Here is a 21,670-nt window from a genome sequence, read left to right on the forward strand (position 1 = left end):
TGGGGAAGATTCCCATGGAGGACGGAATGGCAACCCACTCCAGTATTCTTGCCTGGAGAATCCCATGGACGGAACAGCCTGGCAGGCTACAGTCCATAGCGTCACAAAGAGTTGGACACAACTGAAGCAACTTAGCACTCACACACCCTCTTTTAACTTTAGTTTTGGATCAGTTAAAATGGGAGTACAGTAAGTGAATCATAGACCTGTAGGCATCAAGTTAATAACCCATACTAATGCTAAAAATTATGTATTATGTATGTAAAAACAATTTTTTTTTCTGACAACCCTACCCACACATGACCTACCAAAGATATGCAGAACAATGTGACTCCCTGGGAAGCGGGAGAAGCCCAGTCCTGGAGCCCCAGGCACACCTTCTGAGACTCACACTGAACCAGGATGACAGACCTTCCCCTGTTTTGAATCCAAAGACAGTAAGCATTAAGGAACAAGAAAGAATTGTCTACCACTGGGAGGTGGCATATTTACACAAATTTTTTATTGTTCGTGTGAAACTCAAATTTAGCTCTATTTTTATTGCTAAATCTGGTAACCCTGTGTGTTGCAGTCCCTGCCGTCTCCCAGTGGCAGGAGATCCTGGTACAGGGTCCTGGGCAGGACTGTCTTCTGTCCTTCCCCCAAAGATAGAGGGCTTTATTTCTACTTTCTTCAGACACAATGCACGTTCACTAGTGCCCCAGGGCTGACAATGTTTCAAAGCTCTCCCCGTGACATAGAGCTTTAGTCACACAAGGAAGAAAGATCTGGATGGGGCTCACGGTTCTCCTGGAGTGGAAGCACCTCCTCCTCCATGTCTGCACCCCCTCGGGGAGAGGGGGCTCTATTCAATCTCCTGCCCCTCCCACCCCTGATCGCACTGATGGGAAAGTGGTGAAAGTCTGTGGGATGAGCCTGCAGAAGGGCGCAGGCGCTCCTCATGTCCTTTGGTGCCTTCTGTTACAGAAAGCATAGCTCTTACCTACTTGTCTGGTGCCTGACGTCTTTCCACTGTGTCCCCCCACTGGTGGGCAAGTGCTGGTAGGCCTTGAAAGGGCCTACCTTTCCTTGGATTTGGAGCTGTTTGGTTAACCTATAACCTCAGGTCTTTGATGGGTTCAAGGCAAGTTACAACTGTACGGTTTATCTAGATCTCACTTGTTAGAGTAGGAGAAACACTCCTTGTTTTCTGGATGTTCACAACTCCTTGTCTTTCTATTTTTATTAGAACATAGAAAAGCATACAACACTTTATTGTAATAAAGAAAATACAATATTTAGTGCCTTATCTTTCTTATTAGCCAGCTATATATTAGGGGCATTTTTGCACCAACAGTGTAACCACACAAAGGCTTCTGCCAAGGGCTTTTAGGACCACTGAAAGCCATTTCTCTCACACACTTCTTGGCTCCAAGGAGCATATGCTGACCACAACTAGGGTTGTCAGAACTACCAAACCACTGAGGTTGAGGTGGATGATAAAATAAATGATTTCAAATTAAAATCTCATAAAGCCATCCTTGAAGTCTCTTTTTTAGAACACATAGGCGTTTTTATTATCTTCACAAGTTTCACTATTGCACAGTTCACTTCCTCGTTATGCGCTGCCTCTTTGAGCTGACTAATTTGAAACGTCACACTAGAAAGAGGCCTACTGCATGATGTGTACAATGCGCTCTACCCATGGGTAAGAGTTGCCTTTATCTGCCCTTTATGTCTACTGTTACTGTCTTTCTTTTTTATAAGATACTACTCCTTTGTCTTTAATTTTTTTTTTTGGCTGTGCTGGGTCTTCTCTGCTGTGTGAGGGCTCTCTCCAGCTGTGGTGAGTGGGCTTCTCACTGTGGTGGCCCCTCTAGTTGCAGAGCATGGACTCCAGGCACATGGGCTTCAGCAGTTGCAGCACACAGGCTCAGCTGCCTCATGGCATGTGGAATCATCCCGAACTAGGGATGGAACCCGTGTCTCCTGCATTGGCAGGTGGACTCAACCACTGAACCACCAAGAAGTCCCCTCACTGCTGTTTTCTGTAACAGGCGGAGTGTGGCTTCTGAGCAGCTCAGCCACCACACTGGTGTTCAGCGGGCAAACTTGAGACTCATCGTGTGCGCATTTATCCCATCCTCTCCGGGTCACTCTTTTGTTTCATTTCTGTAACTCCACCTGCTATTCCTGGAAGAATTATTTTATTCAACTTTCACTACTATCGTCCCATCTCCCAATACCTATTTTTAGTACTTTACGTAAAATTGGAACAACAGTTTCATGTTTTAAAAGGTACTGAAATAACATGCTTATAACTATGACCTAATCATGGTGGTATTTGCTTACCTCTCAGAACAAAGGTAGGAAAAATAATCACTTTTTAGAGCAACCAAAATATTGTGATTTATAAGATGCAACAAAATTTAAGTTACCACTGGGTTTTCTGTATTTCCTGGTGTAATTTAGCTCTGTATTTTCTACCTGGATGATCCAGAGGCATGTGAAACTCAGCGTATCAGACAATTGTCGCTCTCCCATCAGCCCTCGTCCTCCTGTGTTCCCACCCTGAGACTGGTGCCACCACATGTGTATGTACCCAAGCTACGAACCTGGGGGCAAACCTTTGGTCTTCAATTCTTCCAATTTCCTGTATCTAGTAAGTCTTCAAGTCTTACGAATTCTCCCTCCTCCCCTTTCCCAAACCAGGCCCCACTGCCAATCTTTATTGAAGGTTCTCATTACTTGTCATCTGGCAATGGCCTTCTAAGAGAGCTCCCCGTCTTCACTCTCACTTACTAAAATGCTATCCTCCATAAAGCCCTGAAGATGCTCATTTTAAAATCCAAATCCTGCAAAGGGTCCCCAAGTTCTCTGAGAAGGAGTCGGCATTTCCTGGCATGGCATATGAAGATGTCTCTACACTGCCCTGCCCCCCTTGCACTGCTGTCTAGCTTCTCTACACTTTGCATTCTGGTTGTCACCTTGCTAAACCTCCGCAGGTCCCCAGCATGCCACTGTCTCTCTTGGCAACATGCCTTTTTGTCTATAATATCCTCTTTCAGACTGTCCTTCACCCAGGCTTCATCATCTGGCTGACGGCTACCAGGATGCAACTTGGATGGGCCGCTCTTGAGCTGGACAGGCTTGAGGCAGGTTGAGCTGTTTGCTCAGCCTCTTGTCTGTAAGAAGGGAAAGTAATGCCAGCCTTTCTGAACTGCTAGGTTGAGCTAGAAATAGTAAACACAAGGGTCTGGTGGTGAAAACAGCACCACACATAACTTATACTATGGTGTAAGAAATCTCAGTGCTCTATTCATGTTAACCCCTTTATTATTCCCATACTCAGTTCAAGAGTCACCTCCTCCATGTAGCCTTTCTCGATTTCTCAAAACTTGATGAGATGTCTCTGCTGATCATTTTCTATTTGTCCCCCTGAATCCATTCTCACCCTTCTCTGTCCTGCAAAGCCCTGGGAGAGTACAAATGTGGAGCAAGTCACTTGGGCTCCTTGGCCGGCCTCCAGGTTGCTTTTTTTAAGTGAGATCGCAGAGCCGTTGGAAAGAGAGGCTAGGGTACCTTTCCCCATGGCCTCCCTGACAGAATCGTGGTTCTGCCATGGCTGCTTCCTTCTCTGTATTAGTTTGCTAGAACTGCTGCCATATCGAAGCACCACAGCCTGGACAGGCAACAGCTGTCATCTCTTCTAACAGCAGGACATCCATGTCCCACGGTTCTGGAAGCCAGAAGTCCAAGACCAAGGTGTCAGCTGGATTGGTGCCTTCTGCATCCTCTCCTTGGCCAAGTTCTCCGCGTCCTCCCGAAGAAGTCGTCTCTGCGGTCTGTGCCCTGGTCGCCCCTTCTTATAAGGACACCAGGCATGACTGACCCCCCCACAGGACCTCATTTTACCTTCATCACCTTTGTACAGACCCTCTCTCCAAACACAGTCACATTCTGAGGTGCTGGGTTGACTTCGACATACAGCTGGGGACACAACTCAGCCCACAGCACTCCCCACCCTCAGCTCCAGTCAGGTGTCCTGGTGTCGCGGCTGCAGCCTCCACTGGGCCTCTGGCGGTCTCCCCTTCAGGAGCAGGTGTGGCAGCGGCTCCCCCGCGCTCTCCCCTGCTGCCAGCATCTGCTGTGGCCCTCAGCCTGGGTACACTGCCGCGAGGTAATGCCTCACTGTGGTCACGTGAGCTGCCAGCATCTGCTGTGGCCCTCAGCCTGGGTACACTGCCGCGAGGTAATGCCTCACTGTGGTCGCGTGAGCTAGCCAACTGCATCCCATTTCCCGCTGCAGCGCTGATGTGGTGCTACTCCGGGGCTTCCCTCGCCTACCCCCAGCACTTAGGTTACAGTATGGCAACTGTTGACCCCCTGTCCATGTTCCCTTCGGAACTGCAAGCTCCTCGGGGATAAAAACCATTCCTTTTGCATTTTGTACCTTTGGGTCTGCACAGCAGGTGTCACAGTCTGCCGTGCAGTTAGACCATTGGCTGGCGCTCCCGCCGACTTTCCCTTATACCCTCCTGCAGCTCCTGCCGACTCTCCCTTATACCCTCTTGCAGCCTCATTTGTTTAGAACGCTAGTAAATCCCCCCAGGCTACAGAAACAGCTTGAGTGGATCTCACCCTTCCGCACCTCTTCCTCCATCAGTGCTGATGACAGGCTAAGCTTCCTAATCAGTGATGCTCAGTGATGTCTATACTGTCCTAACCTACCCTGCCCGTCACCACCACCTGCCTTGCAACCCAGAAAAAACTACTGCCAACTTTGTGCTGCTGCTCACGAACCTCTTTCCACCTGAAGCGGTTGCCTTCCTTACCTTCGGCTGGAATCTCACCCAGCCTTCTAGGGTGGACGTTCAGGACATCATGGTATCACAAGTACTGGCCCACCCAAACAAGATTAGCTTGGAGTGGGAGCAGGGCTGAAAGGCTGGGTTGTGGTGAGCTGCCCTTCTGGTCACTGGTTAGGGGGAAGGCGCGTGAGTATCTGAGGATGGGCTGGATAACGAGGGAAAGCCTGAGACAGCAGGTGTATTCTGCTACTGCGTATCTGTGTGGGCCTAAGAAACCACTGTTTATTTTGGTGCCTCAGTTGTCCAGCAGCTTAGACTAGAATCTGATGGTCTTCAAAGGCCCTTCAAGTTCTGCAATTTTATTTTCTTCAATATACACCAGATTTGATTTGCTGATTTAGCTCATAACTTTCTATCTCTCAAGGCCACATTTCCCTCAAGAAAAAGGGAAAAAGCTTTCTCTTCACAGGCTGAATATTTCCCAAACCTGTATATTGTACGCCACTTTCATTTATCTGCAGTTTCTGTAGGTCCAGTCTTGTCTTGACAATGGTACCTGTCAGTTTTGGCTCATAAGCAAGAGCACAGTCTAGGGCTGCCCTTGTTATGTCCAATCATGAGGGAATCGCATCATTCCATATGTTCCAACACTCTTGAAAATAATATTTTATGAACTGAGAGTTCCTGGATGTGGCAATAAGACAAGCCCTGAATAACCAGAACCTCTGTCCTTGAAATGCACACGAGTGTATGTGTTTGATGAGAACTTGCACACGAGTGTATACATTTGAAGAGAACTCGCACACAAGAAGTGGGAAATGGAAGGCCACCTACGTTCACAGAAAAGAAGAGTCACTGAGGCAGTTTTGAGCACCTCCTCTACCATAAAAGCAAGCTTTACAAGCTCAGAGTGTACCACGTTACATGGAAATCATTCATGTATTAAGTCCCTATTTCCAAACAACTTATGAATGAATGTGAATTAAGCATGGGAACAGTTTGGGTTTTATTTCTGTATCCTCAGCTTCTGGCACAATATGTAGAACATAGTAGGTTTTCAACAAATGGTAGTTGAACGAATAAAAATGCCACCTCGGTGCTTGGAAACGGGGCTGCAGAGGACATGTATGACCCTGTTCCCTGCAGAGCAGTGACTGGGCTGAGGACAGAGAGCAAGCGGTGAGGGTGTGAGAGGAGAAAGAAGGGTATGAATTAAAACACTTCTGTACTCAAACCTCCTGCTTTATGAAAATCTAACCACTTTTAGGAGCCTATTTCCCTTGAAATAAATACTCATTAAAGCATTGTGATCTCTTCGATTTAATATTTTAAGGAAAATCTATTAGGCTTTCATGGTTGCTCTGAGGCAGTTTCTATGGCAAATACTCAAGTTGAACTTAACACAACTATTGATTTGTTTTGGGAAAGATCAATATGTATTTTTCTTCAGGGAGAAATACTAACATTGACTTTTCTTTAACCAATGCTTCCCTTCTGGCAAGTGCCAGCTGCCAATGACGAGGTCAGAGGAGAGACCAGTGCCTGCTGGAAACCGCCAGACCCATCCTGTAGTGGAGGAAGCAGGGCTCCTTTCCAACGTGGCACGCCTGGAGCCATTTGTAAACAAACAGGAAGCCATTTGTAAATAAACAGGAAGCCAGTGTAAACAATTTAAACCAATTGCTTAAACAACAATTAAGTATTGTCTCTCGTTTAAAGCCAATGTACGTTTTCCCAAACACACCACAGATCAAGGGTCACCAGTTGTCCCGCGGCCAAGGAGTAAAGGGCTCCTAGGAAGCAGGACACCTATTTCAGAAAGAAAGAGACCCAGGGCACACTGGACAAAAGGGTCCGCTCGTGAAAGACACTCTACGCCGAGTGCAAGGACCCAACTTCCCCTCTTCTTTACGTGACAACTGAGCATTTTATGAATAAGAAAATGTTTACGACTAAAAGGAACAGAAAGTGACCAAGTATTTCTTTAGAAACTAGGTAAAGAGGGCTAAGGGATTATTACCTCCACTCTGTGAAACTTTATTCAATAACTAGAAGAGAGCACAGTCTGCCTCCCACAGAGGAGGCCCTTCACTCTGAGCCTATCACCGTCAGATGTGTGATTCTGGCGATCAGAACAACACTTATACTGACTCTGAAGTTCTAGAGTTGCTGTTACTCAAGGAAAAAACCACACACGTACCTTTATAACAGAAAGAAACTTCATACATGGCTTGAATAAAACAACCACAAAGCAGAGAGCTTCCTGCCCCACTGGCTTGGTTGTTATGACTGCAATGAAAATAGTGAGATTTTAAAAGCAAAAGTTCACCTCGTATTGCACATTTTTATGATATTCAATAGTTTGTAATAGCCTGTAATGAAAATTAATCTGAAATTGTGTGTGTGTGTGTGTGTGTATATATATATATAAAACTGAATCACTTTGTTGTACACCTGAAACCAAAACAATATGGTAAATTCTATACTTCAAAAAACTGTACATGTTTTTGAAAGCACTGCGTTGAGGAAAGATATCCACAGGTCATACTGTCTGATGGATCAGTCATCTGTGTCTCTAACAGACAGTGCACTTGTCCTTGGTCTGCCTCACAGAACTGTGACAAGCGGGAGGGGGACTGCCATTTAAAAGTCACAAAGTTTTCTCTGTTTAGAGACAGAGATCTCATATCCCCTTCAAAACTGTGCCCTTGATAGGGTTAAAACACCATCATGGACGCTTTAATGACAAGAGTGGTAAAATAAGCACTCCCTTATACTTTGGAGCAGAATGGGAGAGAAATGGACGTCAGTATAAAGTCAAGTATAAAGACTACATAAAGTCAAGTATAAAGACGTCAGTATAAAGTCAAGTACAGGTGTTTTTAGATGGAGAGCTGCTCCAGCCTGTGCGGTGTGCAAGTTGTGTGTTGGTGAACCAGGGCGTGCATGGCCACAGGCCCCCTGCCCTCGTTCAGGGGTTACTGGATGTGAGAGAAATACACCCTCACTTCCTGTTCACTGAGTAACCCTGTCCTCCCTGCGGCAGCTACTCCTGTGCTAGCGGTTGTGCCTGCAGCCTGGAGTGGAAGCCCTGCACAGAAAGGGCATGCAGCGTGGCAGGGCTGGCAGAGTGCGGGACACAGCACTGGACGTGTGGGCTTGGACGGCAGCTGCCGCGCTGACCGAACCCGTCCTGTCTGGGTGGAGGCAGACAGCCCCCTGCAGACCAAGAGGTGGTCAGTGAGAAGCCACCAGTGCTTGCCGTGGGTAAGAAAACGATCCCGCTCTGTCATCGAGCCCGAGGAGCACTTCATGTGTAATGGTCTTTCTGTAATGCGCAGGGCTTTAAAGACGAATGACTAATCAAAATACCGACAAACATTAATAAACTGTCAACAGAGTGTTGAACAGTGACGCCATTATGTAATATGAACTGGACTTCCCCCCCACAATAAGTGAGATTTCTCTTGGGACATTCCATCCTCTGAGGAAACCCCCTTCTCCCTCCAGCCCCCTACCCAGACACCTTTTAATGTCTTCAGATCCACTCAATTTCTGTTTCACATAAAAGGGGAAGAAAACAAACAAACAAAACTGACCAACATGAGCTCTTCAGTAGGAAAGAACTGCAGAGTAACATTTAGCAGATGGGGGTCAGTTCCTCTGAAGGGGAGCAGCCCTTTCCTTCTATCACTTCGGGCTGCCCCAACCCCCAAAGGCATTTGAAGAAGCAGAAGTGTGCCTCCAAGAGGGCAGCTGGATACGTAGGTGTGGTAAATGCAGACAGACGGGATCCTCTGACTAGGGACACTTAGGGACTATCCCTTTCCACTGGATTGCAGTCATGTGGTCATTTTGAATAGGATTTTATGAGGATTTGGAGATCATGAAAATAGAACTACAAAGAGTGCAACTCTGTGTGTGCCTGGATGAGCTAGAGTGAAAGGCAAGGCCCAAGCCGTCAAAGGCGAAAAAGACAATTATTCGACTAAACCTAAAAAGACACTGGTTGTTCAGATTTTGTCAGATACTTTGGGCTGGGATCCTCAACTGTGAAGACTCCTTTGTTTTTTTTTCACCATAGAAAGTTTTAAAGGACCTGTTTGTTGTCTCAGGTAGACCATCCAGATAGAAGGAAATGCAAACCATCCCAGACAAAAAAAAAAAAGAACCACAGCCAAGCGGCAAGATGATGTTCATAAACCAGGAATGCTTCCTAACCAATGCTCAGAGAACACAGGATGTCAAGGGCGGAACTGCAGCCTGTACTGGGCTCTGCCGACCACAGCTATGGCTGCAAATCAGGAGGAAGACTACAGCAACTCTGAAGACACTGTGGGAAATGCCTCCCCTCCCTTCATCTCCTTCCTTCGCCTCCCTACTTCTGTCTCTTTCTCTCCAGTAGACACAACATCGATTTCAAAAGAACTTCAGTCACTCCTAGATCACAGCCACCCCACTGGGAAACTGTGCTGCTGTAGAAAAGCCCCACCAGGGAGATACGGCATTGACAGAGTAGCTGGCAAATGAAGGGATAATTATTTGTGAACCTCGCAGCTGGATAAATGCAACAATCTCCCAGTCGTATTTTCTCTCTTCAATCAACAAACATCTAAACGCTTCCCCACACAGCAGGGCTTATTTCAGGTGTTGGAGAGTAAGATTGAGGACAACTTGTCCCTGCTCCCATGAAGCTTGCAATTTTGGAAACCTAGTACTACCTACACACAACATGCTATGACCGTAGGCTGACAACACTGTCACCTTCCTCCAGCGTTAGGAACCTGGGCTCTGTCTTGCTCCCCCTTGCCTGGTGCTCTGCTCTATAATTTGCTGAACAGCTCCATTCCTCCACAGCTGGCCATCCTCTGCCAACTCTGTTGGGGACTCCACGTCAACAGGCTCCCAACTATATGCATGCCAAGGTCTCTCCATTTACCTCTCCCAGGCTCTCTCTCACGTCTCTCTGCCCTGTTTACCTACTTGGGTATTCATTCCTCTTGTTGTCTTCCCCTGACACCACCCTCTTCAGAAGTCAGGGCTCTGAGATCTGAGGTCTCCAAACTTCTTAAGTGGAAAGAGGAAACCAAGTTCATATTCAGGAGAGTGTGTGTGGAGGGCTGGAAATCAGTGACCTTTTAAAGGCTGAGGTCACTGAAGGGCCCACCCTCATGATCAAGCAGTCAACTGGATGCCCATTCTCTTTCTAGGCAGTTGGAGAAGCAGAGAAAATGTTTTGTGTTTTTGCTTCAGTAGTTATAGATTCCACTTCCTTTTACTTCTGTCCACAATTCATTAGGTCCCAGCTTTTAAATAAAAAACTTTCAGTCATGTTTTTGGCTAATTAGCTCTTCATTTTAACTTCTTGTTCTTACTTTGCTCTAATCTGACAGTGTGGCCTGAGGCTGCTGCAGAGGGTTGACATTATCTATTAGTATGTATTTAAGCGGTTATCAGTGGGAGAAACAGATGGAAAGAGACACCGATAAAGACATTTCATCCCTAAAAGATATCCCTGTAACCCCACTGCACAGAGGGTAGTGGCAGGAGGCGCACCTGCTCTCTGGGGCTGGAGACTCTTCCGACAATCATCTGGTGGGGGGCGGCGCTGGCACACAGGAGCAGAGGCCAGGGACACTGCTAAACACCACACTGCGCACAGGACAACCCCACAGGCAAAAAGAGATAGCCCCAAATGTCAGCAATGCCGAGGCTGAGACACTCTGGACCACAGTATGTTCAAAAAGCAAAGGAACATACTTAACTACTTTCTGCCCACGCCAAGGTTTATCTCAATTCTCTGAACCGTCAGTAACACCCCAAAGGGCTCGGCTGGCTCTAATGGCTGAACTTCTGCTTGTGGTCCTTTACCCACTCCCACCTTAAAGTTCAAAGTTATTGCTCACTAAACACACCACTAACTGGTTATCCTTAACCACATGTGCATGGTTCTGGTTGGCCCACATGACTAGTAACCATTCCACATTATGCACACATGAAACCTCTGTTGGAGAGTTGCTGCCAAAATCTGTGATGCTGGCTGTGCTGAGAGATAGGGAAACAGCAGCATGAAATTCCACTAGGCTTATGATGCCTTAACAATTTTATTAATAAGAGAGAACACAAATGAACAAATTCTACCTTAAATGTGACAAAAGCCAGTTTCTTCTAGGTGTCTTTGTTTCTCCCTTCTTTCCATTATCAGGGGCTTTATGGAATGAGGAGGAAGACAGGAAGGAGCCTGGAAATTGCTTGATACCAGCTCAGCATGAGAGCTGAACTTGAAAATCTCTGGTCTATGAAAATGAAGAGAGAGAACCAGGATTTGTCAAAATGGGTCAGACTTTCTCTTTTCCTTTTCTTTAGCTTGAACTGCAAGACAATGGCGATTACTAGGTGGGGTCAGGTTCAAGGAGGTGGATGCAGTACAGGGAGACTCTCTCTTATGGAAAACCTTCCCCAACACACACACACACACACATACACACACACTCACACACACACTCACACACACTCATACACACTGACTCTTCTGACTTCTGATGCTAATGCTTTCACCTTTTCTCATTTAACCAAAAAGCAGAATTTGAAATGCGCTCTGGGCATGTAAGTCTTGTAGGGCCATACTGAATGTAGGCCAGAGTGCCACTTCTGACGGTTAGGAGGCAGCCAGAGCTGGTTCTGAGCTTAAGAGAGATTGCTAAGCAGCTGATCTGAGCTAGAAAAATAAATTTATGAGAAATAAGAGAAAGAAAATGTTCCAAGTGAATGGCAGAAGAAAAACTGGGTGTGGATCTGTTATTTATGGGCAAAATACTAACTTATGAATTGTGATTTCACAAGTTCATCTGACTACTACAAGCTCAATAGCACAGTAGAGAAGGAAAATAAAAGTCATTCATTGATTTCAGGGTAGGATCTTTGTAAATTTTCAGGAGGAAAAAAAAAAAAAAAACACAGTTCAGAAAAGTTGATCATCTTGCCCAATAGCACTCTGAGACTTAGGATCAGAGGTTGGTCTTGGGATTCCCCAGGCAGTCCAGTAACCATGCTGTGCTGCCTACACAAGTAAGAATGGTACAGAGCAGAGGAGGAGCTGCCCAGGTGACTGGGAGGTCAGAGGGAAAAGAGGATGTCAAGGCAGGAGGGAAGGAACACTCCAGAAGCAAGGGGCAGGGAGGGTGCTGTCTGGTCTGCGTGCCATCCTACCCACGGGGACAAGGTGGGAGCACGCTGAGGGGGCATTTCCTACACACGAGGCTCTGGTACCTGTTTGGCCCAGAAGACATCAACAAGGGGGGAAATGACTAAGGTGGAGTTCTTTGCAAAATGTCAGCACTCCTTAGAACCACACGACTGTTTTCTCAGCCCTCTGGAATTCGTTAATTTATTCAACAATATTTTCGAGCACCTGTTTTGTTCCAGGCGCTGCTCCTGGCCATATGAATAAAACCGACCCTTAAAAGACAGGCCCTTTTCCTCTGGAGGGTGTTCTAGTGAGATATAGGAAAATAAATAAATATGAGAGTGTCTAATCATGTTAAGTGCTATGAAGAAAACTGCACAGAGTAATATGAGAGTGACTGGAGGATCTGCTTTGGACTGGGTGGTTAGGAAAACCTCTTTAAGGAGGCGGCATTTGAGCTGAGACATCGAAGAGAAGAGCCAGTGACACAGTGAGACAGCTGGTTAGAGAGCACAGGCCATGCAAAGGCTCAAGGACAAGGTCAAGTGATCATGAGACCAAGGGTGGCAGGTTCAAGGAAACACAGAAAGTCTGCGTGGCTGTGACTCTGGGAGGAAGGAGGAGCGGATGAAATGAGGTCATCCCGGTGAGCTCAGCCGTACCAGAGATGCATCTGTCCACTTAACAAGTATCAAGCGTCCGCTAGGTGCAGGGCATTGCTGAGGATATAAAAAAGAAAGATGAAACCCTGATTCAAGGGTTCTGTCTGCAGGGAAGAAGTCAGGAGTTTAGCAGGAGTGCAGAATACTTACACAATTGTGTTAGAGAGTACTCCACTCCGGGCAGAAACACGGTGCGGACATGACCATGTGCTGAGCAAGGGCAGGGGCTTTCCAGAAGCACCTGAACCAACACACCCAAGCACCTACTCGAGCCAGTATATAATCTGAAGAAGGGAACGCACTAGCCGTCCAAAGTCACGGTATGAGGTCTCAAATCCGGACATCTGCTCTGCTGGGGTCGGGAGGTGAGGTCATCCCAGAGATGAGTCACCGAGCCCACCTTTCGCCACCGGGTGAGCCTTCTCGGTCTTCGTGGGTGGGGCAGGGCCGTAGGAATCCCCCCACCCGGCCTAAATCGGGCGCACTCAGAAAACCCAGACAGGGGAGCTGCCAAGACCAAGGCTCTGATTAGCACCTGATTCACCCAGGCAGTCAAGGCAGGGCGGTGACTGCTGGTAACAGGCCCCCAGTCTCCCCGGGGAAAGGCCTGCGGGAGTTTTGGTGACCGTGATCCCAGGGGAGCCTCCGTGACTCTCCCCACCGGGTCGGGGCGCGCCTGCGTGACCACCGGCCCCGCCCAGACTCAGAACGCGCACGGCAGCTGCGGCTGGGGTGCGCGTGCGCCCTGGCCCGGGCCTCCGAGGAGCGCCAGTCCCCAGTCTCCTGGCCCGGCCGCCGAGGAGCCGTAATTCCGGAGGCCTCCGACCCCAGGAGTCTTGTCCCTGTCCCCGCCCCCCAGCGTCCCCAGGAGACAAATCCCTTTGCCCTGGCCCAGCCTCCAAGGAGTCGTGTCCACAAGTCCGGGGGTCCGGCGTGACAGGCGCCCAGCTCACTGGGGGGCGGTGGTGGGTGGGGACGTCGCGAACCCCTTCCCACAGGGGCGCTGGCGCCTCTGCCTGGCGGCCGGGAAGTCCAGGGGCGGAGGGCAGGCAGGAGCCGAGCGGTCGGACCGGCCGGGCGGCCGCGGGCTCCGCCGTTGGTCCGCGGGAGCGCGCTCCTCCTCGCCCGCCCCGCATGCCCTGACTGCGCCTGCCGCCGCGCCCCGGGCCAGACCGCGCGGCCGCCATGGGGAATGGGATGAACAAGGTAACGTGTCCCCGCGCCTCCCTCTGCCCCCCCCGGCCTCCCTGCGCGGGGCTTTTGCGGCGAGGGGCGCCCCGAGCGCCCGGGCCCAGAGGGCGGGGCCGGGAGCCAGCGCCGCGAGGCCGGGCCGCGCTTCCGGGCGGGCGGCGCTCGACCTGCGCGGCGGCCTGAGCGGGGAGGGCTGTGGTTTCTCCCTTCTCCTCCCCCCACCCCCCTGTCCCCCCACCTCCCGCTTCACCCCCAACTCAGCTCCTGAAGCATCACCGCCCACGTCATTACTAACAGGAGGAGATAAGTGTCTCTTCTTCCGTAATGTCTTCTTCCCAGATTTTTTACCGTGTGCGGATAACTTTTTCTTACGGACAGAAAAGTTGATAGAAGCCTAAATCCTGGGGTGCTTGTAACTGCCCGGTGTGGGGCACAGATTCGAAGCTGCTTTATCGCGGTCGTGCGGCTGCTCCCCGCCTCTGCTCGGCCGGCCCTCCAGCCCTCCCTGCCCAGACCCCTCCCTGCTGTGCCTCTCCTGCCGGGGAGGGGGTCGGACTCCAGCTGCCTGGGGCAAACACGGCGAAGGATTTTATGATCTGGTACTGCCGGCTTAAAGAAAAGAATACAGAACTTTTTTTAAAAAGCCTTCATCGAAAACTGTCTGTTCTCGGGTCTTTGAAGTGGTCCTGGACCAGAGGGTGGACTGTCCTCTTCTCCTCCCCGCGCACCACACTCACCCAGGGTCCGTGCAGGTTCAGCTGTCCTGCTGGGTGGGTCCACGGCCGACTCGTGGGCCCCGGGGTTCCTTCAGTGTCCGCGGCCGAGGCAGGCAGTGAAGGTGCTGCAGGGAGTGTCCTGTCTACCTGCCCAACTGCTTACCTGCCACGTTCACCGTGTCATTGAGACTTAGTTTATCAAAGGTCGAGTGCGCGGTTTAGGCCCGCATACCAGAGGTTTTTGTTAACCAGGGTCCTATTCCTTGCGAGGGCTTTTTGGAGGGAAGGCGGGTGACAGTAATCAAGTTTGGAAAGAGACTGTTTCTTGGATAAATACTTGCATTATGTCTCCATTAGCACGGCACCATGAACTTTTTTTTTAGTGAAAGCAGAACCTTGAAGGGTCTTCGGCGAGGCAGTGGGCTCAGTTTGCCTTCCCATTAGTTGTGATTATGCCTCAGGTTTATTTTGGTGTTTTTCCTAGTTTTCTCCACTTGAGGTGTTCACTCTCCACTTTTTTCAGCATTTAATTTGTAGTATTTTTCTATTAAAACTGAAAGAACATACTTAGGGATACAGATCATTGCCTAAGTGTTCAAAATTATTTTCAGATTTTTAGCCAAAGCTGTCTTTTTCATACATGATTTTTACCTTTCAAAGAAAGCAGTATGTTTCTTATTAATGTTATTATCATAATCATCTTGTATTGTAAGTAGAACCAGTATCTCCAAGGTAGAGATGGGGAAACATGGGTAGAGATTTGGAGACACCATTAAATCAGTGAGTTTTTATTGTGTGCTTACTATTAGGTGCTGGTTGTGGGGACCAAGGTGGGGGGTGCAGTGGTAAATGACACAGACAGGTCTTTCATGAAACCTTCAGTAGAGACCAGCAGTTGCCCAATAGAAATATAATGTGAGCTATATGTGTAATTTAGAATTTTCCAGTAGCCACATTAAAAAAGTAAAAATAATTTTAATAATATATTTTATTTAACTGAAATATATTGTGAATATTGTCATTCAACATTTAACTAATAGATAAAAATCACTTTTTGTATATATATTTTTTGTACTAAGTCTTCAAAGTCTGGTGTATATTTGATACTTAAATGACATCTCATTTGGGATTAGCCACGTTTTAAGTACTCAGAGTCACTGTGGCTAATGGCTACTGTATTGCATGACAGCCTGTGTGCGTGTGCATGTGTGTGTGACTTGAGAGAGAGAACAAACACACGGTCAAGAGGAGTGGAGGCCCCAGAGGATAGAGTCAGAAATAGATGTGATGAGCACAGCCTGGAAGCAGCGTTCAGTGCAGGCCAAGGATCATGTGGAGTAAAGATGTTTAAGCTGAGATCTGAAGAACTGCTCAAAGTTGCAAGATTGTTTGGTGGCAAAGTAGATTGCTGGAAGCCAGAAATTAAAAACCTTAACTAGAATGTGTTCATGTGTTATTGTGTGACTTGGAACTAGGCTTCATTTCTTCTGTAAGAACAGGAGTGGTTGATTTGCAGATCTAGTGGAAGCAGTATAAGGTGCTGGCCACAGAAATGCCTTTCTAAGAGCATTTGTAGGTTAGAACACAATGCCCTTGGAACTGAAAACTTAATTTGCAATGTGTGTGTGGGTCCTGAGGTGCCTGGCACAAGATTTATTTCCCATCTCACAAAAATCGGTCATCCTTGGCCAAGGAGAACTTATGAACCAAGCAATGCAGATTCTGTTCTTACTGTTTTGAATACAGCAGTTTTTATTTGTGATCCATGTCCCTGTGGAGGGTCTTCTCATCAACACATGCCAGTCTCCTATGTGGCAGCATATTGTGCCCATGTCAGCTAGGTGTACATAGCATTCTACACAGCTCTAGAGGGGCAGGGGAAGAGGTGTTTGCATTCTGGGCAATTAAAGATGATGAGGAGACAAAGAAAAGAGCACAGCACTGGTGGACTTCTTTTGAGTCTCATATGATGTGCCTGCGGTTTGTCACTGTAGCCCCAGGAGGTCAGTACGCCTTATCTGACTGTTTACGCAGATTGGGAAATGGACACTCAGATTAAGTGGCATGACTGAGGTCTTAAAGCTAGGAAGTGGCGGAACTGGTTTTGAACCCAGCTGCCACTGATTTTGAGGATAGTAGAAGTCTTTACTTTAAACTAGAACGCCAGTTTAATCCAAGTGATTTCTAAAGACGCTGGAAAATAACCTGAAAAGAGCTCCCCAGAGTCCCAAATTAGTTGTAAAATAGGAAAAAGCCATCTCCTGTCTTCCTTCATGTTTGATACGGATAAAGAGGAGAGGGGAAGGTTAGGCAACCAAGACTGGCCAAGGTGTGTGCCAAGGCCTGTTTTGAACTTCACCACATAGGGTAACTCATCGAACCCCAGACCGCCATTCCATCCCTAGGCATTTACAGGTGCCCAGGCCAGAGTCACCCACTGGGTGAGTGGCAGAGCCTGGACTCAAGGCCCGGTGGCCTGGCTCTTTTCTTCATACTGACTGCCTAGCTGTGCTGCTAAAGGCCTCAAGTAGGATCAGGTTAAACTCAACAGGTTGCTGCAAGCAAATGTGTTTCTGTGGAGTCTTTGAAAATTCCTAGTTGAGTCCAAGCTTTCTCCAGGGTCTGACCACAACATCTTTTGGGGAAGGACCTGTAAAGAAAAGTCCTCATTCTCATCTTATTAGTCTTAAGTACAATAATAACTGATTAAAAACAACAATCAGATCTCTCTGGCTAAGCATCATACTAGAGAAATGTGCACGTTTTTATCTTGTCAGCCAGAACCAATGACCTAACAGTGGGCTGGAGCACTGCCATCCTGGGGCAGCTTGTGAGCACCAGGTTTGGCTCAGTTCATCAGTGTTGTTAAGGGACCTCTTTCTTCCTCACTGCCCTGTTTTCCTGGAAAGCAGCCTACCTGGTAGAAGTGAGGCTACCCTAGTCTTTCATGGGAGACTTGCTCTTGGTAGTGGGAGGTAGATCCTTCCCTGACTGCATTGCCTTGCTATGAGAAGTGCACTGTTGTGAAAGGGGCGTAGCTGTCAGAAAGCCTAATTTGGGGTGTCCACCACTCTGCTGTTGCATGGGTGTGTTCTTGAACAAGTCCCTCAGTGTTCCTAAGCAGCACTTTCTTTATTGCCCTTGATTCGTAGGGATGGTGGTTTGCTTAGCTAGTCTCCTTATTTGTTTTAAAATGAGTACAGTGTTGCCTCCCCCAATTACTACCCAGATTCTTGGAGAAACAGATGAGAATATACTAGAAGACCTTTTTTGCAAATTGCAAAGTACAGATTATTGTTGTTATTTTAGTCGCTCAGTCATGTCCTACTCTTTGTGACCCCATGGACCCACCAGATTCCTCTGTCCATGGGTTTTCCCAGGCAAGAATACTGGAGTGGGTTGCCATTTCCTAGAGCAGTCATCTCAAATGAGATCTGAGTGACAAGCAGCCATCCAGGTAGACGATAGGGCGTCAACACCCTCAGCAGAGGGAAAGGACTTCCTTTAGAGCCTAGGACATTCTCACATGGCACATACAGACTTTCTTTGACCTGTCCTTACTTCTCGCCATGGGGTGATGACTTCACTCCCCCTGTGTTCTCAATTCTGGCTTGAGCCCCAACTCTCGGTGATGTCACTGATCAGCCACTTCACCCTCCATGAGCCAGGAGGAGCCTGAGCCTGCTAGAACATTGTTTCATTTCATTTTCTCTTTCTTTGTCCTTAGGGATTACCAGCACCAGTTATACTGGGGAAACCTACCAGTCAAATATTTAGAGTTTTAAGTTTGAGTTGAAGCTGACTGATGTAGATATTTAAATATTTATGGGCTTTTTATTCTCCTTGAAAACAAAAATGTAGTTTCTCTCCCTGTCAATGGCCAGTTCTCTAGCTTTCCTGGATCTTGTTTTATAACTCTATCATGGGAAGTAGATGGGGAAACAGTGGAAACAGTGTCAGACTTTATTTTTTTGGACTCCAAAATCACTGCAGATGGTGACTGCAGGCATGAAATTAAAAGACGTTTACTCCTTGGAAGGAAAGTTATGACCAACCTAGATAGCATATTCAGAAGCAGAGACATTACTTTGCCAACAAAGGTTCGTCTAGTCAAGGCTATGGTTTTTCCTGTGGTCATGTATGGATGTGAGCGTTGGACTGTGAAGAAGGCTGAGTGCCTAAGAATTGATGCTTTTGAACTGTGGTGTTGGAGAAGACTTTCGAGTCCCTTGGACTGCAAGGAGATCCAACCAGTCCATTCTGAAGGAGATCAGCCCTGGAATTTCTTTGGAAGGAATGATGCTAAAGCTGAAACTCCAGTACTTTGGCCACCTCATGCGAAGAGTTGACTCATTGGAAAAGACTCTGATGCTGGGAGGGATTGGGGGCAAGAGGAGAAGGGGACCACAGAGGATGAGATGGCTGGATGGCATCGCCGACTCGGTGGACGTGAGTCTGGGTGAACTCCGGAAGTTGGTGATGGACAGGGAGGCTTGGCGTGCTGTGATTCATGGGGTCGCAAAGAGTCGGACACGACTGAGCAACTGAACTGAACTGAACTGATGGAAGAAACTACAGAAATTGGGATTGAGCAGTTGGCTCGCATGGTAAAGAATCTGCCTGCAATGCAGGAGACCTGGGTTTGATCCATGGGTTGGGAAGATCCCCTGGAGGAGGGCATGGGAACCGACTCCAATATTCTTGCCTGGAGAATCCCCATGGACAGAGGAGACTGGCAGGCTACAGTCTATGGGGTCGCAAAGAGTCAGACACAACTGAACAACTTAGCATGCAATTTGCTTTCTATTTCCAGCCCTTGAAACTGTAATTTATTCTCCTCGTCTGGAAAATGGAGTTGAAAGTTTACTCACACAACTCTGTCCTCTTTTTACAATTAAAATATTTAAATGCATATAAATGTGCAGCTTGCATGGTTTCGAGTGAGTTGCCTCCCTGATGTTGGTGAGGGCAGACCTCTTGTCCTTGCCGTCGTTTGGCCCTGGGCACCGACCTTCCCAGAGCAGAAAGGGGCAAAGCAGGATCTCTCAGGCCTCATCCACAGTGGTTTTCCATCTCTCTCTTCTTTGCGTGGCCCCTCCCACCTGGCTCATGTTGTTCATTCATTCATTGAAGAGACATTTACCTAAGTAGTGATCTGCCGATCATGCAGCAACCACTCAGGTTTAGAGAAAGCGTATTCACAGATATGATGCAGGCATCGTATAGGGGTCATAGTCATTTATCACAGTATTTAAGGTTTTTAAAAATATACAGTTGACAGTGTTTGAAAATGGAGATGTTTCCCATGAGACCTAGGTGCTGGAGCTGGGGAGCCTGACTTGTGTCTCTGCCTCATCACCTCGGGCTGTGGGGCGGAGGCTAAAGGCATCGAAACCTCCATCCCTGAAGGACAGCTCTTGTTGAGGTATCTAATTTCCCAGAGCTATTTGGAGCCCTGGGAAGAGTTTAATCTGGAGTCACATGGTCAACTTGGCACCTTGAAGGCAGGTTCAGGAGCCCTTTGGGGGACAAAGCCAGAGGTAGGGGATCTCTAAGAAGTTGTGTCAGTGGATCAGATGGGAGCTGGACAAAGGCCTGCACCACGGCTTCCAGAGGAGCAGACTGGTTGGGATTCCAGGGAGGCGTGGAAGCCAGTGCTGACCAAGGCAGGAGTGATGCCCAGAGGAGGGCGGACTCTCCTGGTGGTCCCTGCAGCGCTGGTGGGGCTGCTTTCCCAGGTGGGCAGGGCTTTGCTGCCCTGTGACTTGCTTGAAGATTTGTGCAGTTTATTTACATTTGTGCATTTTTCTGGGTTGAAAGGCCTACATCGGGATGCCTGCTGCTGCTGCTAAGTCACTTCAGTCGTGTCCGACTCTGTGCGACCCCGTAGACGGCAGCCTTCCAGGCTCCCCTGTCCCTGGGATTCTCCAGGCAAGAACACTGGAGTGGGTTGCCATTTCCTTCTCCAGTGCATGAAAGTGAAAAGTGAAAGTGAAGTCATTCAGTCGTGTCCGACTCTTAGCGACCCCATGGACTGCAGCCTACCAGCCTCCTCCGTCCTTGGGATTTGCCAGGCAAGAGTACTGGAGTGGGGTGCCATTGCCTTCTTGGATCAGGATGCCTAGTTGTAAGCAGTAGAATCCAAATGCATCTGCTTGAGCTGAAACGGCAGAAGGCCAGGAGGGCTAGAGAACCAGATTCAGGCAACTCTGCCAGGAGCCGATTCTAGGACTGACCTGGGGAGAGCGTCTCTGCAGCTGCTCCAAGGTGCTGCTGCTGCTGCCACTGCCAGTGAGCTCTGTGGGTTCTGCCAGCCCTGGGCCCCCGCTACCAGGCAGGGTGCTGGTGGGTGCTGTGCTGTCTCGGCTCCAGCCTGGAGCAGCCATGGAGGCCTGCTGCCGCTGTAGCAGGGAGCCGATGGGCTGGGGGCTGGTGCAGCCTACCAGGCTCCAAAGTAGGGGCTTCCAAGTCTTGGAAACCAGTAAACAGCTGTCAGTTGCAGGGTTTGTAACCCTTGAGCAGACTCATGGGATGAAGGACCCCAAGCAGTGAGGGTCTCTGCCCTCTCTAGTGAGAATACTGGGAGCAGAGCAGGCGATATTCCAGGGTGGAACTGGTCGGGGAGTCTGGGCTGTCTGGCTTGGTGGAGACTGAAGAGAATTGGGGTCCTTCAGGGGCAGGAGGCCACGGTGAAAGTTTCCGTTTGGCCTCCATTTTCTTGGGAAAGGGTTTGCCATTGAACATTTTGATCTAGAAGAGGACCCAACGAGAATGTGACTTTCAAAGGTTAATTTGATGAAATAGATAAGTTCAGTGGCTACTTCTGCAGCCTATGAGGTTCCAGACTGGGGTCCTTGGCCCCGTAGCCAAGGGCCAAGGGCTGCGACGGGGCTGGGGGTAGTGGAGTACAGGGGACTGAGCTTCGGGAGGAGAGCGCCAAGGGGTTCGTTCAGGAACCATAGAGTCGTGGCTCGAGGGTAGCAGAGCCCAGAGGTGAGCTATTCACACACCCCTGTTTCTTCTATTTAAAGATAATATGAAACGTATTTGCTTATGTTTAGTAGAGAAGATAGTAGAAATACAAAGAAGGGAAGGAAAAATGGGTCATAGAATCTTTTCCCCAAA

At 48.3% G+C, this 21,670-nt stretch overlaps 1 protein-coding gene and 1 long non-coding RNA gene across 6 annotated transcripts in view; one reads left to right on the forward strand and one right to left on the reverse strand.

The window, feature by feature from the left end:
• Positions 1 to 5,772: 5,772 nt before the first annotated feature.
• Positions 5,773 to 13,442, reverse strand: LOC138985072 (uncharacterized). Of its 3 annotated transcripts, XR_011462313.1 has the most exons (5): positions 12,789 to 13,442; positions 10,932 to 12,695; positions 10,347 to 10,442; positions 6,991 to 7,079; positions 5,773 to 6,397 (listed from the first exon to the last, which is right to left on the reverse strand). It is a non-coding gene; the product is annotated as an uncharacterized lncRNA (long non-coding RNA). The 3 variants fall into 3 exon arrangements; XR_011462312.1 differs by lacking the exon at positions 10,347 to 10,442; XR_011462311.1 differs by having other exon boundaries at positions 10,347 to 12,695.
• Positions 13,443 to 13,677: 235 nt separating this feature from the next.
• The window catches only part of DUSP22 (dual specificity phosphatase 22), a 53,769-nt gene continuing 45,776 nt past the window's right edge, over positions 13,678 to 21,670 (forward strand). For all 3 annotated transcript variants that reach the window (XM_070361320.1, XM_070361321.1, XM_070361319.1), the window contains exon 1: positions 13,678 to 13,844. In XM_070361320.1, the coding sequence (XP_070217421.1) occupies positions 13,824 to 13,844 (21 nt within the window). In that variant the 5' untranslated portion in view covers positions 13,678 to 13,823. The remainder of the gene's footprint in view (positions 13,845 to 21,670) is intronic.

Source organism: Bos mutus, chromosome 23 (genome assembly GCF_027580195.1).
Source record: "Bos mutus isolate GX-2022 chromosome 23, NWIPB_WYAK_1.1, whole genome shotgun sequence".
Taxonomy (NCBI): domain Eukaryota; kingdom Metazoa; phylum Chordata; class Mammalia; order Artiodactyla; family Bovidae; genus Bos; species Bos mutus.